This window comes from Vidua chalybeata, chromosome 7, assembly GCF_026979565.1.
Source record: "Vidua chalybeata isolate OUT-0048 chromosome 7, bVidCha1 merged haplotype, whole genome shotgun sequence".
Lineage (NCBI taxonomy): Eukaryota > Metazoa > Chordata > Aves > Passeriformes > Viduidae > Vidua > Vidua chalybeata.
In genome coordinates, this window is record NC_071536.1 from 20,093,317 (window position 1) to 20,111,423 (window position 18,107).

The 18,107-nt window shown below is 37.6% G+C and overlaps 1 protein-coding gene across 7 annotated transcripts in view; it reads left to right on the plus strand.

Annotated features, from left to right (window-relative positions):
• The window catches only part of STK39 (serine/threonine kinase 39), an 81,673-nt gene that overhangs the window by 25,916 nt on the left and 37,650 nt on the right, over positions 1–18,107 (plus strand). For all 7 annotated transcript variants that reach the window (XM_053947345.1, XM_053947342.1, XM_053947347.1 and 4 more), the window contains 7 exons: positions 940–1,049; positions 1,147–1,248; positions 1,440–1,573; positions 4,017–4,065; positions 4,172–4,237; positions 17,823–17,945; positions 18,075–18,107. In XM_053947345.1, coding sequence (XP_053803320.1) covers positions 940–1,049; positions 1,147–1,248; positions 1,440–1,573; positions 4,017–4,065; positions 4,172–4,237; positions 17,823–17,945; positions 18,075–18,107 — 617 coding nt within the window. The remainder of the gene's footprint in view (positions 1–939; positions 1,050–1,146; positions 1,249–1,439; positions 1,574–4,016; positions 4,066–4,171; positions 4,238–17,822; positions 17,946–18,074) is intronic.

The window sequence follows — 18,107 nt, forward strand, 5'->3', positions numbered from 1 at the left end:
CAGCACACTGCCAGGCCTTCCACAGTCTATAGTGGGTGACTGAGCACTGAGAGCCCTGGGTAATAAAAGTGGCTATAGACAGAAGTTGTAATTTTTATATAAATGATGCTTTCAAAGTGCCATGTAAACATTATTTTAAGGGCTTTAATATACCTGTGTCAAATAATGATAAAACCACATTTTTCTGTAATTACCGGAGGTGTTTTCTTTTCAACCTTAAAATCAGGTAACAATAGGAAAGCAATAGCGGATAAATTTAAGTCTGTAGTGAACTACTCTATTTCAGTATAACTGGATTGTAAATAATTGTAAATAACTGGATTGTAAATTCTTCCACTTACATGCCTGCCTCTCCCATACAGCTGTCATTAATGTAGTAACGGATTAACAGAATACTGAGCCTTTTTTTTTTTTTTTTCTTCTTCTTCTTCTATTTCAGAATTTGGAAAAAGCTATTCATGTCCTGGTCTACTATTAAGTACATATTAGTGGTGGCTTTTCTGATTGTCTTTGGTTTTTCAAATTCCCATAAGAATTGAAATTACATATAGTATTCTCTCTAGTTCAAATCACATTCATATTTAGTTGCTATGCAGAAGAAGCTCCTTGTCTTTGAACAGTAGCAGATGCAAACCTTGGCACAAAGTGAATATTTGAAAACTCTAGGTGACGGGTGTATTGAAGTCCTTTGCAACTTTATTCAGGGAGACACATACTGGGAAGTTAAACTTGAGGATGTTTTAGTGTGGATTTCCCTGATAAAACTGTACCTTCTGTTCCATAGCATTTCATGAACAGTGAGTTGTGGAGGAAAGGTCAGCTTTGCAATGGAGAGTTTCTATAAGCATAGCTTCAGGAGCTGACTTTATTTCTAAAATGTAAAACTTTTGCTTTGTTATTGGTAGTTTAACAGATTTCAACTTTTCTCCTCTTTCCCAGATTTTGGTGTTAGTGCATTTTTAGCAACTGGAGGTGATGTTACTCGTAACAAAGTAAGGAAAACATTTGTTGGTACTCCCTGTTGGATGGCCCCTGAAGTAATGGAGCAGGTATTCTAATACTAATCAAAAACTTAAAACATTTTGTCATTTACTTTTGGAATGTGAGACATTACCACCTTGGTTTTCCCTTCTGGTTCTGTTTCAGGTGCGAGGTTATGACTTCAAGGCCGATATGTGGAGTTTTGGGATAACAGCCATTGAGTTAGCAACAGGAGCAGCACCTTACCACAAATACCCTCCTATGAAAGTAACAATCACTTTGTAATTGTTAATGCTGTTAGCTGTATTATTAAGGCTGCTAGATAGTTAGTACTACTTCATTTTCAATAGCAACTCAGGGTATCTAAATAGATGTATTCTGGGGAGTATTTTTTTCTTTTAATTTCTACATTTCAAATTGGTTTTGCTTACGACGCCTCATTTTTGGGTTTATTTTAGGTGTTAATGCTAACGCTTCAAAATGACCCTCCCACTTTAGAGACAGGTGTAGAGGACAAGGAGATGATGAAAAAGTATGGCAAATCCTTTAGAAAACTAATCTCATTATGCCTTCAAAAAGATCCTTCCAAAAGGTAGGTCACTATTGCCATGTAAAATAGAATTATTTTTGAAAATATGTAGACTAAGTTACAGTGATATAATCTTGAAGTGTATGGTTTGAATTTTGTAAATAGCAGCCTTCGTTCAACTCCATCTGGGGAGAAGAAATTGCCTTTTTACTGTTATTTGAGTTTACTTCTTCTGATTGTTAATCTAATATATTTATACTTAAACACAGTATTGAGTTAAATGTGGATCAAACAAAAATCCATGCTCTACATCTTAACTTCTCATATGAAGTAAGATATATATCTTGATACTGATGCCTTAAACTTAGTGCTGCAGTTTGGCTGCTTACAGATAGGAATAATAAGAATGATGGATAATCAAGCTCTTGATAATCAAGCTTCTTTTAGTTTCCTGTATCTAGCAATTTTCAGGGCAAGATTAAAGTGGTATGAAGTAATGAGAACTAAATAAAATGAGTTTTCCTCCTTGAATACATAATGTTGAGTTACCTGATATGTAGTAAAGGCATCGATGTTTAAGGTACTTATTTAAATTTATACATTTATTAAAACACATGCAATACCTTCATACTCAGGATTGCCTTGAATGGAACAATTATACCAGCAAATAGATGTTCAGATAGAAACAGGTATAGAGCAATTGTTTTTATACTGGGGGGTCATCATATTTTTACAATCCAGGATGTAATTTTGCATGGAGATCCCTCCAGCAGCCATTATGTCAGTTGTGGGAAAAGTCCTTGCTCTTTGTGGCGAATTCTAGGACTGGCATTGCACTGCTGCTGTCTCAGACTGTGATGTTTTTGTTTCGGGGATCTCTGTGGGTGTTTCTCTCTCTCCCCAGTGCCAGGGATGCTGTTCACAGTCCTCTGCTGCAATTCATTGCCACAGCTTGTGTGGAAAAACAGGGCCAGAAAGCATGTCCAGACCAGTTCAGAAGCATCTGGCATAATTAATGGTGGAGGAATGGAGAACACTAGTTTGGAGAAAAGTTACTAAAATGTAGCTTTTAAGTGTGCATAGCCCTGTTATGAGATGTGATGGTACTGTACTTTGAGAACTTAAAAACTTTGGCACAGAAGCTGGTTTTTCTTTTAAATAGTTTTCCCTTCCTTTTTGCTCATCCAAGATACATATATGAATTACTATGGAGTCTGGTGGTCTCCACAGGACCACTGATCAGAACTCCTTTATTGTAGGGCTTGGTGCTTTGGAGGTGAAGAAAAATATGTGCTCTGTGGAACCTACTGTCTGTGTCTAAATTGAATTTTTTGTTAATGTCAAGAGATGTTTCATTATTCCTTGCAGGTATTAAGTGATATATACATACAGACTATTTACTACTCCTCTTTTGCTCACTTACTTTACAGATCTGTCCTCAAAGAAATAAACTAGGTCAGATTTTTGGGGGTTTTTTGAGATTGAGATCTTCCAAATGGATGCTTCCTCACTGGTTTACGTAGTTTGTTCTATATTCAATCTCTTGCTGGAATTCAAATAGAAAACTAGAGTAGATGTTGCTTCTGTTTACTTAGAAATTATGAGTCTTGAAGATTCTGACTTCCCTAAATTTAGCTGTGTCAAAATTAATCCTGGATGTGGATGGTGGTGTGGGCTCCTAATGGAAATGATGGAGGATTTTATCTCATCCCAAGAGATGCTTCACTTTCTCTTCAGAGTCTGCTTCAGTACCAGAGTCTAGCTTTGGCTAGATTCGTGGCTTTTTGGATCCCTGAAGCTAGGGAGACAAAACCTGCTGTTGGAATCACTTTGGTAGCTGTGAGATTGTGGTTATCTCTTGGAAATGCTGAAACAGAGTTAAACAGAACTGCAAGTAAAAATGAAGTGTGTCAGTTTTTACCTTACAGCTGTTGTTTTGGTTTGTGTTTGTCTGTTTGATTGGAAGATGATCCTGATGACTCTCTTTGGTTTATGCATATGTTAATAGTGTCAGTAGAGTTTCTGCTGACATCTGCTGACATCAATGAGGTGAAAGAATGCCAATAGGAGGTACTGATGCTGCTGTATGGAAAATGTGATTATGCTTTTATTGCTGTGGAGCAAAGTTTTAGTTGTATTCATAGAGTCATTTGGGGAAGAAAGCAACACTTGCCTTTTTTGTGGTTTTTTTTTTTTTTTTTTTTTTTTTTTCTTATTTTTTTTTAAAGGTTAAATGCATTTGTGTTGAACAAAAAAGGGGGAAAACTGGCAGCTTAAGAGACTGATTTTTTTTCTCTCCTTTTTCGTATTTTTGCCATAGAGAGGCTTAATTTTTTTCATGTGTGGTGAGTTTGTGTGAATTAATTCAGTAGCTATGATCATTCATTCCCTATTCATACAGTACTAATTCAAAAGTATTAGAGACGTACCATTTAACTAACGTCTTGTACTGTATTCACTGAGAGGGGTCTTTGTTTTCTGTTCTAATTTATTATTGATCTTTCAGGCCCACAGCAGCAGAACTTTTAAAATGCAAATTTTTCCAGAAAGCCAAGGTAAAACGTTTAACCCTATGAGTAAATTTTGCTCTGCCTTAAAATCTATGTGAAATGTCTTCTTTCCTTGTACTGATTTTTAACTTAACAAATGTTGGTTTTGCAGAATAGAGAATACCTGATTGAAAAGCTTCTCACTAGAACACCTAATATAGCACAAAGAGCAAAAAAGGTGAGTGCATTCACATATTTTCCTTGACTGGTGTGGAAGGTAAAGCAGGGACTCCTCAGTTGCCTTACATTTTTAGTTGACTAACTGATCCATACTTTTAATGTAGTTCTTCAAAGATAGTGTTGAATGAATGTTTTCTGCATCCTTGTTTTCTCTAGGAAGCCCTGAGGTGTTTTTACTTCCTTTTTGACCTTGTCAAAATGATACATGATGTTTGTCATACTTGATATGATTTTTTTCTCACTTCCTTTTAGAAAGCTACAGGTGAAGTAGTTGTGGGGGAAAAAAGGTGACCTGCAAACATATAGATTAATAAACTTCACAGTTCATATCTTCACTGATCACCTAGGGAAAGGGTGAAGACACTTTAAATGGTATTTATTGAAAACTGCCTGGTTCTTTGGATTATTTCAAATGTTATTCCCAAAAAGTCAGGTCAAAACTCTGCAAGAGTATTGCTGAGTTTTTCAGACCAGTGGAGCCTTATCCCACAGGTGACAGAGTTAAACCCATAGCTATGGCATATGCTTGTTTTTCTGTGGTGCCTTTGGCTCTTGTATAAATGAGCTTACCAAGTCATGTGCAGGAGAATAAAAAAATAGTAACTCCTAACAGATAAGTATTATAAAATCTTTAAATATGAAGCAAACTGCTGTTCATAAGAGCTAAGAAACAGGAATGAATGTAGACTCCTGTTTGGTGTGTGTGAAAAATGATTGAACTCCCTTTTCCCTTTCTCTTGTGACTTAACTCACCGTGTGTCTTCAGTATGAGGTGCCTGCTCAGAGACTGCTGAGCCTCTGCAGGTGACAGACACAGTAGAGTACTGACTCCAGCCTTCTAAAAGCAGGCTTGCTGGGGGGATATTTTGAGGAGGGCATTTTAGAAAAGGAGCTGTTTCAGCCTTTGTTGCCATGGCAGTTGGGCTGCAGCTACCCTGACTGGCACTTGTACGATTTTCTGTTGTCTTTGGGAGTACAACACTGAAATGTTCTCACAGCTGGTGGCTCACATTTGAAAGAGACAGTCAGCAAGATCCGAGTGCTTCAAGTTCTTTCGAATCTTGTTCATAGGAAAGTAATTTTGGGAACTCGTTGGTGGAGGGCTCTGAGAGGCTGGAGTAGGAAGGGATGAGAGGGTTTGTGGCAGGGCTGAGCAAGTTCGCGCCTACAAAGCGGGGAGAAGGAGTTCGGGGTTTGGCCGTGTGGTGGCAGCAATGCCCACATAAACCGTGATGCAGCAGGGAAAGCCCGTCCTTGCTTCTCGGTTTGCCTCGGGAGCGCAGCAGGGATGCAGGCATGTGCTGCTGGCAGCCAGGCTCTGACAGAGCGTGTGCCTCCTCCCAGCTGGATCCCCGCGTCAGCTTTAGAGACTGCCTGTTAGTGCATGCACACATGCACGTATACTTCATATTTCTTTAGATAACATAGCACTTGGAATTGCAAAGGGAATGCAGGATAGCCTGCCATACACCACCAGAAATAATTTTCTGAATTACTTCTTTGACAATTATTTCTAATTTGAAAGAGGTGTGAATCTTACAAAATCAAAGCTATACAGTGGTGGGGACAAATTAATATCTTTAATTACATCATAAATAGAAAAATATTTGGATTTTAGCTACTGAAAATGCTAAATAATTTATAGTTTAAAAGGACACAATATTAATATTCATTGGGGACTTAAAGTTTAATTCACTTGTTAGATCTGTGCATGTAGCTGCTGTTTTAAGACACCATAAAATATAAATGTACTTTAATAATAAAACTCTGGGGTTTTGTTTAAAAAGCTTGTGTAAGTTGAGCTTGGTTGCTTAAACATTAGCATGTAAAATGTCTAAGAGGTTGCTCTTGGAAGAAGTAACCCCTGTAATTGAAAAACTAATATCACTAGGGCAATAGATAGGAAGGAGCTGGTGTCATCACTGCTTAAATTATCTTCTGTGGCACTTGCTGTAAAATGCCTATGACTAATGATCTGTAGCACCACTGCTAGTACAGATGTCAGATCTGCCCTGCGGTAATCGAATTTTTCTTCCATTTACCACATGTATAATTGCTTTGCCTTGTTGCCCAGAACTCCAGCCTCAGTTTAGTTTTAACTTTAAATTTTTCTCTCTTGACACAGTGTTCCCATGTTTTGCTTCTGCCTCTATAGCTTATACTTGGCATCTGTTTTTTTCTAAATATGAGTTCAGGTCTGTTTGTGAAATCCTGAAAGCAAATACACAGGTCTTGTATGCGTGAGGAAAACATTTGGTGCTGTAAAAGTGTGTCCTGCTTTAAACCCCAATTTGATAATTGAGCAACATCTTCACTGTGTGTTTAAAATACTATGTAACATTAGAATTGTAACCTACATGTTTGTGCACGTTTCCCCTCTCCCATTGTTTAATTTGCTTTTAATTCTGCTGAATTTTAAATTATGTCCTTCTTGCTTGCCCTAGCCTAGTAATTAAGGAATTAATGCCTCTTCCTGTGCAGGACCTGGTTAGATATGTATTGGTACTGATCCACAGGAATGAGTGTTACACCATGTAACTTCTTACTGGCAATTCTGGGTTTCACTAATGGGACTGCTCAGCTGTGAGAGCTTTGCTGCTATCAAGAAGAGCTGGAGAAAAGGCTGTGAGGAATGGTCCAAGCTCAGTATGGTTGGGTAAGCAGGGACATGCTCTGAAGCCACGCTTTTGTCATTGATATAAATGTAGGAGCCCTGACACCCATGCCTCTGCTTGGTTAGATGGTGTGATGCTTAGAGCAGCCTGCCCTGTCCTGCTGGGATGAGGGCTGCATAAAACAGCCCACCAAGGGTTTACATACACTATTTATTAACACGTGCTGAAGTAGCTTCAATTTTAAACCGAACACTAATTTGTTTCATTTGTGATTAGGATTGCTGTATTGGAAGAGAGCAATTTGAAATTTGAAACAGCTTTTAGAGTTCCACTGTCAGTTTTCAAATCTTGTCACACTAAAAAATTAATTATAACTCTAAGTGCTCTGTATGCCCAAAGGCCCTGGGTCAATTTTATAGTTTTGTAATCCTATTTTTTTTGATTTTTAAAATCTCCTGCATGACTGCCACTTCTACAAAGTGAACAGGGAAAAATATGTATCTGCATTTCATTTTATTGCTGTCTGAAATGCTGCTAGTAAAAAAAACCCTGAGCAATAATTGGGCTTGAATACTATTTTTGGAATGGTGGTATTGCATTGTGCTTGTAATAGAAACTTTTTTTAGAGCTGAGAGTTGTATGTTAGTGGGAAAAATGTATGACAGCATGAAGAGATGATTAGTGTGAGTGATACCAACATTTATTATACTTCACTAAAAATGCCCTTATGGATGGGTTGTAATTCTAGCTCCTCAGTATAGCTATTTTAAGGTAATGGTCATATTTCATTACATAAGATATCATCAATCTTCTGCGTTTAATGAGAAAAATATCATTATATCCCAGATTTCTTGGACAGCTATAACAGCATGATTGCACCTCAGCAAGACATACATGTGCAGCCCTTCCTTGCTTCAGTAATGGATTTCATCTGATAGATACATCTCCCCAGTGATGATGAGATGTTAGTGCAGCTGGACTCCAGCTGAATTGAAAAGCAGAGAACAACATGAACCTGAGGTCAGATTGTTAATATAATTGTATATTAACTTCTCTTTACAGTTTAAAAAAATCCTTTTTCAGTAATATTGACATATAAAGGGAAGGGACATGGGTTATACTGGAACACTTTTTCTGGAAGGTAGTAGCTGAACTATAAATATGTGTTTGGCAAGGCTTTGTGTGAGGGAGGGCCCTCCATTGCCGAGGATTAATTGTTCAGGTTATCCAGAAGACTGCTACAAATTAAAAAAAAAAAAATTAGTGGAACTGTATTTATATGGTTGAATATTACTGAAAAAAGGGGCGAAATTGCCACTCACAGCGTGTCAGCTATTTTTTTTTTTATTTTCAAGAAGTTGTTGGAAGGGAAATTTAATAAAACCACTTCTTCCAAGTGTCCAAATGTAAATTTGACAGCAATTCAAATAATGAGAAAGCAGTGCCTGCATTAGTGGATAGTAGAATTGGAAAGTGTTTTAAGGGGCAGACACATGTAGTTGCATCAGCTTTGTTTTAACATTTCATGTAAAGGAAGAAGAGAGCTTAATGTTTTTGCTGCCATGTAGTTGTGCCATTAGATGCAAAGAACTTAATGCAATATATGAGTTTGTCCATCTTTTCTTTCATAGGGTGCTTTTACCATCTGTGTGGTTGTTTGTGAAGTTGGATTCTGTGCCTTTTCCAATGGATCTAATTGTTACGTAAATAAGTGACCTTTGAAACAAACCATGGATTAGTTGAGTTCCTTTGTACTTCAAATAGCCATATGCGTATCTAAAATAACTTGGATTACTTATTATGGCAGAATTTAGAAGCTTGTACATGATTCATCTTAGTTGTTGAAAAGTAGCCCTGTTCCCTATTGGAAGGTATGTTCCAGTCCATGGGCCATCATGGTTCCACTTCAGAATTAATTTTTGCAGTGAGTCCCTGTCTCTTGTGTGACTGCATTGATCTGCTCCTTAGCTAATGTTGTGTTCATGACCTGTTGACTTGTTCAAAAATATCTTGAACATGGACTGACAGAGGGTTGGTGCATATTGAGAACTTTTCTGCTTAGAGCAGTAGCTCTAAGTATTTGGCTGTATATTGATAAATATTGAAGCTGTTGAAATTTGCAGAACTGGAGAAGGATTTTCTTAGAAGTGTTGTTGAAGGAGTCATGAATAAAGAATCAAGACAGGATAAAGGAAGTCAGGGTGTGTATGATGCTGGTGGTAGTCTTTGATCAGGGATTAAGCCTTGTAAATAAGCAAAAGATAATCCTATTTTATTGCCCTGTTTTGTAAGGATTTGGTTTTCTGTCACTGAGAATGTTCAGCAAGATGCTGGTTTTACCTGTTTACTTTCTGAGAAATTAAACGTCAATCATTTCACTCTCATGACATCCAATACCAGATCACTTCTCTTGGATTTGGAATGGCTCCCTAAGTGAAAGTGTCTCAATGGAATTCATTCTAATTTAATAATTTTCCCAGTTTATAGGCCAAATCAATATTGTGTCAATGCAGGCAGCATCAGCTGGCTAGCTTGGGTCACCTTACTGTCATGGGGTTTCCTTTCTGGAAGAGACAGCCTTTCTGCCTGTCTTTGTTCATAAAGGTAACAAGGACTTTTGGGAGGATGTGGAAGTGTGTATTACTTGTGATTTTGTATATTTTTGGGAAGTTTGTCAGGAAAGTCATGCAGGCAGATGAATTACAAAGAAGATTCTCTAAAAGCAAGGTGTCTCAGAAGCAGCATTCCCACTATTTACTATTTGCCTAAAGACTGATGGAATAGGTGAGAATTTTTGCTTTCACATGGAAAAATTAAATATTTATCCCTCATAGTTTAAAAAGAAAAATTTAAAAAAAAGGAGAAATTAAAAAGAAAAAGAGCCCAGGCTCAAGAATCTGAAGGAAGTGTAAAGTAAATAGGTTTTCCTGGTTATACCCTGTAAAACTTTTAAAAGTACAGTACCAAAAAAAATTGTGCGTGTCATTTGTTTTGACACTCCCCCCACACTTGTGCTTGATACTGGTGATATCCTTGGAAGTTCCTGGAGTGAGCTGCAAGGAAAGTACAGGTGACAAGGACATGCTTGAGATGGTGTTTCCCAGTTATACTCTAGGGGACTTAATTTAGCTGAAAAGTGCTCTTGTCTCAAGGAGCTAAAATTATGTCTGGAGCTGAAAACTTCAAGGTTTTAACCAGAACAAGTAGATTAAGGCCAGCAGAGCAGAAAGAAGGTCTGGAACAGTAATAGTTTAGCTCTGAAAAACAGCTCCTCGAGAAGGTTATTCAAACAGTTCATCTGCAGCTAAAGTCAGACAGTATGGGAAGAGAAATGGAGTGTCAGGGATGCACATGCCAAGTGTGGGATTTACTGGCAGCAGAGGGCAGCCACATCCAGTGCCGTGCGGCTGGCAGGATCCATCCTGCCTGAGCTGAGTCTGCACTCACAGGCTGCGAGTCTCGCTCCAGCTCTGGGATTTTTAACGCTGTAAGCTGGTTGAATGCATGCTGCTTCTTGATATCTGACTAAAATAGAAACACTGGGGGTTTTAGAAAATTTGATTTTATAAAAATTGCAGAACTCTGTTAATTATTTTCATGTTAATTTATGACTTTTTTTTGAGAACTACACACAAGTTTAAATTTGATCACCTTAATATTTGAGAGAGACCTTGAATAAATTCAGGTCTCTTTAAAATCTGTGTGGAATGCAGAATGTGTATTACAGTAATTTCTCTTATGTACATAAGCAATTGGAAACCTTGGAGAAAATAGAAAAAGGTAAAAATTAGAATTTCACCTTGAAATGGTACTTTCAAGCCTCTGAAAGTAAGTGAAAGTCATAGTAATTTCTTACTTGAATTCTACAGTAATATACTGCTTTCCTAATTATTCTTTACTGTGTCTCTAATGCTGACTGTGAAACCCACCTTATAATGAGTTTTTTACTACTGAATAATGAAAGCTCTACATGAGGCTGTATTTGTCTTCTTTCTTTTCGCCTCTGGTTATTTTAAAAAAGTAAACAGCTTGGATGATAGAAAAGGACGGTGGAATTGGAAAATGATGATTATCAAGGTATCTCTAGTGGTCCCTCTAGTGGAAAGTCTTCTAGTAGTGATTCACCATCATGATGTGCATTTGTCTGAGTAGCCAGGAAAGAAAGCTCTAATGATCTGGATCTGTCTTCATCATCTTTCAGAATACTAAGTTACTTCAACAATTTGCTCTATCTTTGATTTGCTTTTTTTGATTCTTGCCAGGTGCCTTGGCACCTTAATTTGATTGGAAGGGTGGAGGGAAGCAGGCAGGGAAAAGAAAGAGGATAGAAAAAAGCCTCGCTCTGCGTGTGTGAATTAGCCATCAGGTCATACCTGGTGGCCATTTGGAGTGATATTTTTGTGGAAAAATGTACCTCCTCTGCACAATTAATTGAAAGCATCCTCCTGAGCACAGGTACACGTTCATGCCTGAAAGGACTATTGTTGAAATGTGAGTGAAAGAATTATTTGCAGCTAATAACATTCAATAATGAAGGTTACCTAGTGGAACTAATAAATGGAGAAATAATGTCTGAAAACCAAAAATCATACTGAGTTACTAAATTTCACATTTCCAATGTGACTGGAATTTCAGCAAAACTGTGATTTCTCAAAGCAAAATCAGATTCCAATTTTGGACTTAGGCTGAAAGCAGAGATAATAAGTATGTTGCAGTATTTAGGTAAAACCTCATGTTTAAGGAAAGCAGAATTAGGAGTCCAGGGAATACCTGCACTTGTAAACAAGATGTTTTGGTAACAAAATAGTGTCTTACTTTGAGCCACTGAATTTTGCTGTCTTGAAGCAGCATTATCCTAGCAATAGAAGAATTGGTGAAGCATGGAAAGGGGGAGGGTGTTGGACAAAGAATCCCCTAGAGCAGGTGAGGACTTGGTACAGTGATTCCCTGGTACTTTTCTCATCATTTCCTCTAGAGGTGCAGGAATGTGCTCCCTCATCCCATCTCTCTTCAGCTAATAATGGCTTTGTTTTCCTCTCACTGACAGCTGCACTGTATTCCATTTCTAAATTGGGAGTGTAGGTAAGATTTCATGGCAGTCTTCTCAACTGATGGCCATGCCCTTGGGTGTCACACTTGTCATCATGTAACCATGATACTGTTTGGCTTATAAAAACAAACCAGTTCCATAAATATTTAAAGCAAATGGTCTTTTTTTTTTTTTTTTTAACAGAGATCTGGTTCTTGTTGACTTCTGCTGTGTTATCCCTTAAAAAGGGTGCTCTTCCAGATCCATTAGAAAGCAGAAGAAATCCCGTTCAATGCAGAATTATCAGTCTCCTGTATTCAGTATTATTTCATGAAGAATGATAAAATGATCTTATATTTCTTGACTTTAAGCTGCCAGTGTAATTGATTCCTCTAGGAGGGAGTATTCCAATAGTTTCTGCCTATGAGTATGAAACACTGCAAATTCTAACTTTTTTTCCAAGTAGGAGAAAAACGAAAGACTAGGGTTTTTTTCCATGATGATATTTGCAGCATTCAGACTGGTTTAAGAGGAGGTAGTGGAACATCCCATTAATAACGATGGCCTGCATAAATTGTGGTGAGAAAAACAAAGGGTTTGAATCACATAAAACACATTCAGGCTTGCAGAAGTTTTGTGCCTTCCATCACAATAGAAATAAGACTTCACAATATAATGAATTCAGAGGAGTTCAAGAAAAGCCAGCAGTGAAAGGATTAGGATGTTCACATGATCTGTGAGACTGGGTTGGATGGGGACCAGCCTTCTCCTGAGGTAGTGCTTCAACTCTGCAGCAAAGGATGATGTGAACATGTGGGAATTCTTGTGCTGTCTTGGGCCTCAGGGTTTCTGTGGTTTGGGTTTGGTTTTTTTTGCAAAAATGTGATTACAGTGTAGGTGTTCTTATGCAAAAAGAACAGTGTTCTTTTGCTTTACTATATAATGTGGAAAGTGACTTCATGCCCTTAACCTCAGGAGTTGTGATTAAAGCTGTAACTGTTTTAAGCAAAACACTTGCACCATAATTGAATGCACAATGATAGGCTGATTTTCTTTGTTGCATTGGAATAAAAAATAAATGCATAGGGGTGGAGAAGGAAATTTGCTTTTTTGTCTTAGGAAGCATTCAGGAAAGGTTTGCAAGATGGTGAAAGGTAAAAATTATAAAAACCGTTTGCTCTATAAGTTTAAGCTGTGTATGGAAGGAACTAGTCTAGGGATTTCTTTTGAGAGAAAAATACATGGAGCAAAGTGTGGTGCTAAAACCAAAACTATTCAGTAATGTCCTATTCCTCATCACTGTTCTTTCCATAAAATAACTAGCATGGAACTGGCATGGGAACTGGTATTATAAATACTTCTCATGAAGTTGTATGAGAAATGAAGCTCTTGAAACCTGTGATTTAAAAAAAAAAAAAAAAAAAAGAGGGGAGCACTGGTTATGCAAAACCCCTCCCCTTATCAATTGGCAAGTAATTATTAATACTTTGAAGAGTATATTTTTTCTATAAGATCTTCAGGGATCTGTGTAGCATGGGAGTCCAGTTTCCTGTAAGAACCAGTGTGAGATTAAGGTATACAGCATCAGTTGACTGGTCTTTCTTTTTTTCTGCCTGAAAGTCAAATTTAGGCTTTTATGAGGACAGACAGCATAAAATGAAAAAAGTGAGGTTTTTAAATGACTGCCTTGTCATTACTGCACTCACAGGCTGCTCTCTGGGATATGTGGGGTTTGGTTTATCTCCACTACTGTACTAGCATATGTAACTGTGGTAAAATAAAAGACAATCAGTGGTAAAATAAAAGACAATTTTATCTCCAGTTGCAGTATTTCTGGAAGGATATGTGTTTAAAAATGAAAAATAAAAAAGTATAGCTTGCCCTTTGTAGAGATACACAAATGCAAAAACTGGACAACAGCACTGACTATTCTCTAGTTAGAAATTAATAGGAAGCAGTGTCAGGGTTCCACAAAGACTTACGCAGATGTGCTTTAAATGTGTGGAATCTACACATTTGCTACTCTCCAGGAACAGAGGAACAAATTAGATTTGGGCTCTCTGTTACCTGGAGCGTATATGGAGCGTCGCAAGGCACCTTCCATGATACTCAATACTAATGCTCATTAATGCCATCAGTTTTACTTACACAAATGCATCTTACTTCCCATGCTTTCAGGTCACCATACTCCTGTGGAACAAAGTTTAAAAATACTGGTTTAAATCTCTCCAGGCCTCCATTGCAACTATTCAGTTGCCAGAGCTTCAATAGGAATACCTTAAATATTTCAGGTAGTGGGAAAGTCAATGTTACTAGTTCAGTCATGTTCCTGCAGAAGGAGGAAAAATACAGTAGATGCATAATAGTGCTCTTACTGACAGACTGGATTTGTAATGTAGTCTAAGATCATGTGTTGTACCATGTATGAAATGCAGTAATGCTTTATGTGTATACACTGGCATCCCACAGTGTATGTTTTTTATTTATTTATTAAATTTAGACCCAGAAATAAAATAATCTGTAAGTGGGCCCAGTTCTTTTCTGTTTTGAATAAGGAAGGAATAAGAAAGTAGAAAATTCTTAGTGTTCAGAAAGCATTCATTCCCTTTGCTGTCACTTTACAAAAATAAACTTGCAAAGGGATTGCAGCAGCTAGAGAATCAGTAATGAATAATAGATTCTTCTTTCCCCAGTCTCTAATATCTACATATAGTGAGCACATCAGTGCCTTGAAGACAACAATTTATGTTTTGCTTCTCTACATTGTAGCCTTCTTTTCATCAAGCCTTGGGAAATGTGGCATCTGCATTCTGCTGTTGGAGTTCTCTCTCTGTCAGGCTTATTAGGCCTGACCTTCACTGGGTGGGATTTACAGTTGCCCCGTTCATCTGTTAACACACATTCTCCTGGAAAGCTAGTGCATGGTGTTATTGGCAGGAAATGTTAAATTATCTGTATCCTACTTTAAAAAGGTGGGGACAAAGAGTTCTGTGAGCAGCTTAATTTATACTTAAATCTTTGTGACTGTATTGAATTCTGCAATAAGCTTTAACCAGGAACAACATATACAACAATACTATTAGTACTACTAATATAATGCTTCATATTCTGTGGTGGTCATGCTTTTTTCACTCACTGATTTGTCCAACATTCTGTTTTAACTGATGTTCATAATGTCTTTCTTCCACAGCTGTGGTAATGTTGATAGTCGCTTATTAAGCTTTTCCTCCTAGAAACAGCTTTTGGTTGTACATGATTGTGTTCTGAGCTGCTTTTGTGTTGGCTGTAGTTTAACTGCCAGTCATTCAGAGTAATTTTTTATTCTCTGTGTCTTCTGACTTATGTGAAATATGTTTTCTAATATGTATTAATTTGTCTTGTAAAACTGATCTTTCATTGTTTTCTTTATTAGTGAAAATTATGGTTCAGTTTAGTTCCTATTTGGAAAGATCATTTAGATTTTTAATCAGTAAAATCCAAATTTGAACTGAGCATGTTTTTAATTTGTTTTCCTTTCCCTCCAAAATACTCCCTAAGAAATATACAATTCTAGCATAAGGAATTATCGATGTTGTGTATTTTGACTGAAGCTGATGGGGAAATTACATTTGTATGACTACTGCATGCAATGTAAACCAACTTACTTCTTATTTTTGTAGATACACAAGAAGTTTGTTTGGGTTCCATGCTCTGTCCTGGATTTGCTTTGTGCCCTTGTATATCAATAGGTTCCTTTGTTTGCTGTTTTATTTCTCTCTGTAAAATGGAATACCTGTAGCAGGGTATCAGGAGAAACATATAGAATATTCTCAATTGCCTTAATACTGTCATTATTGGAGTGAAATGCAAGCATGCTGCCTGTGGTATCAGTCTGCTGCTAGTATCTCAAATTATAGCCAGAACAGAAATTTAATATGTTATGTAAATGATGTATATTTCCATCCAATATCTGATACTAGAGTGAGATGTTTATGATGAACAAAGAGACAATTTATTTGCAGACGTGGTGTGCCACTCGTGCTCTCTCCTTCACCTAGGTAGGGTACATGCCCTCCATATGTGACTGATTCTTTGTGGCTTTACCAGAACTAAGTCATCAAAGCCTGTTAGTCTAAAAATTGTGCAAATTAGTTCACCAAGCAAGTGTTAAGAACACACACCAATTAAAAAAATGTTCTAGACAACAACTTCACATTTTTGAAAGTTGAATAGGTTGGGTACTTTGCTCTAGATGAAATTATAATTTCTTTCCTGTGAGCATGTGTATTGGTGGGAATCAGTCTGATTGAAACAGCATAACAGTAAACTTCTTTTCCTGCTTTCAGAAACCTCTCAAGAAAATAATTTAATTTAACATGGTATTTTGCTTTGTACTTGAGCCATTTGTTTATTTTTTATTAAAAGGCAGTCTATTTAAAAACTTGAAATGCGCTCCTCTCTGCAAATGATGCAAGCATCATTAAGCCCCATTAAAATAATTCTGTTTAGAATAAGTCTTCAAAACAACTGAAAATGGAAGCAGAAGAAGAAGATACTGATTAGTGCACGATGCAGTGTTTAAATGTGTCTATAAACCAATATATCCTGTTGTGCTGGAAAAGCATGCTTTCAGTTGTGGATGATGTCCTCTGCTAGGTTTATGTAGAGCCATTTGGAAGATGCCTGTGCTGTTAAACAAAAGCCTACCTCAGTCTCCTTGAAGGATAATAAATTACATCCAGAAGCAGCTGGCAAATTGCCTGCTAGATTGCCTTGTGTCTGTGCTGATCCCTGATGATGTAGACAGTAAGAGCCCACTGATTGTGCCTGGGCTGATTGCAGCTCAGTAAAGAACTTCGTGCTACTGCTTGCTTTGAGGTCTGCCTGGTCCTCCCTCCCAAACCCACATGAGCTGCTTCTACCAAGTTTGGAGGTAGCTAGGCTAAAATGGGTCCAATAGGAGTTTGATATAGGAAACAGGGAAAATTGTGCAGAATTTGTCCTTCAAGAGATGGAGTAGGGCATTCCCTCAGTGTCCTGCATAGGTTTCCCCTCTTCTCAGTTACAAATGAGAACAAAATATGGAGAAACTGAGTAGGGCACTCTAATTCAGTTGTACAAGGAAGAAATGTAAAGGAGGAATATCATAAGGACTGAGATCTGAAATCTTCACCTTCTTCTCTTGTTTAGTCTTATATATGCAAGAGGGAAGGGGGAGGAGCAGGTGGGTGTTTGGGAAGTGAAGAGTGGAAAAGAGTCCAGACAGACATTAAGATGCCTGTTTGTGTATGGACAATGTTTTGGAAGAAGGCTCCTATCTCTCATGCTCTTGTGGTGTCAGGCCAGCCAGCTCCAAAATGTGCTCGGCCTAAACCCAGTACAGGAATAGCATAAGTGCCCAGCTCTCTATGAAAATCTGGTTTGGAAAAATTGTATTAATTCCTGCATCACAGTTTCCTTGGAGGCTCATAGTCTCAGACTTGAAGTGGTCTAAACTATTTTCATGTCATGCATCTTGCTGTTATGGTACCTGATGGGATTTAGAAGCAGCTGGAATTTGTCCCATGCTGCATCTCTCTACACATTATGGTTTGCAGCAAACCTTAGGGGGTTAGAGGAGGGCTAATACCAGTTTAGTCTTTCTGTTAAAATTCATTATGCTGAAAACCACTGTAATTTTTCTAGTCAGATTTTTATATTTAGTTTTTTTTCCCTGTTTTGTGTTTTCCATCACTGCCACCAACCAACAGAATGTAGAACCAAGTTGATCACTGCTCATATGATGCAAGACATCGAAACACCACTGGCTTAAGGAGGTCAGATATTATTAGAGCATGCTAGTGGCTCCTGCAGCAAATTAATGAGAGCACACAGAATAAAAATTGCAAATAATTGCTGATTAACCAGAACACCGATAAAGACTAAAGATGTCTGTGTAATAGTAAACAATATTTTGTTAGGTCAGACGAGTGCCAGGTTCCAGTGGTCACCTCCATAAAACAGAAGATGGGGACTGGGAATGGAGTGATGATGAAATGGATGAGAAGAGTGAGGAAGGCAAAGCTGCTGTTTCTCAGGAAAAGGTATCTTGTGTTTGTGCCAAAACATTTATACTGTAAAAGACATTCTGTCTTTATGTTAATTGTTAGTATTTCTGGATCTTTGTTGCATAAAGCTGTATAGCTCATATCTCACTGCATTTTGTTTTCCAGTCACGAAGACTGAAAGAGGTGGAGAACACAGAG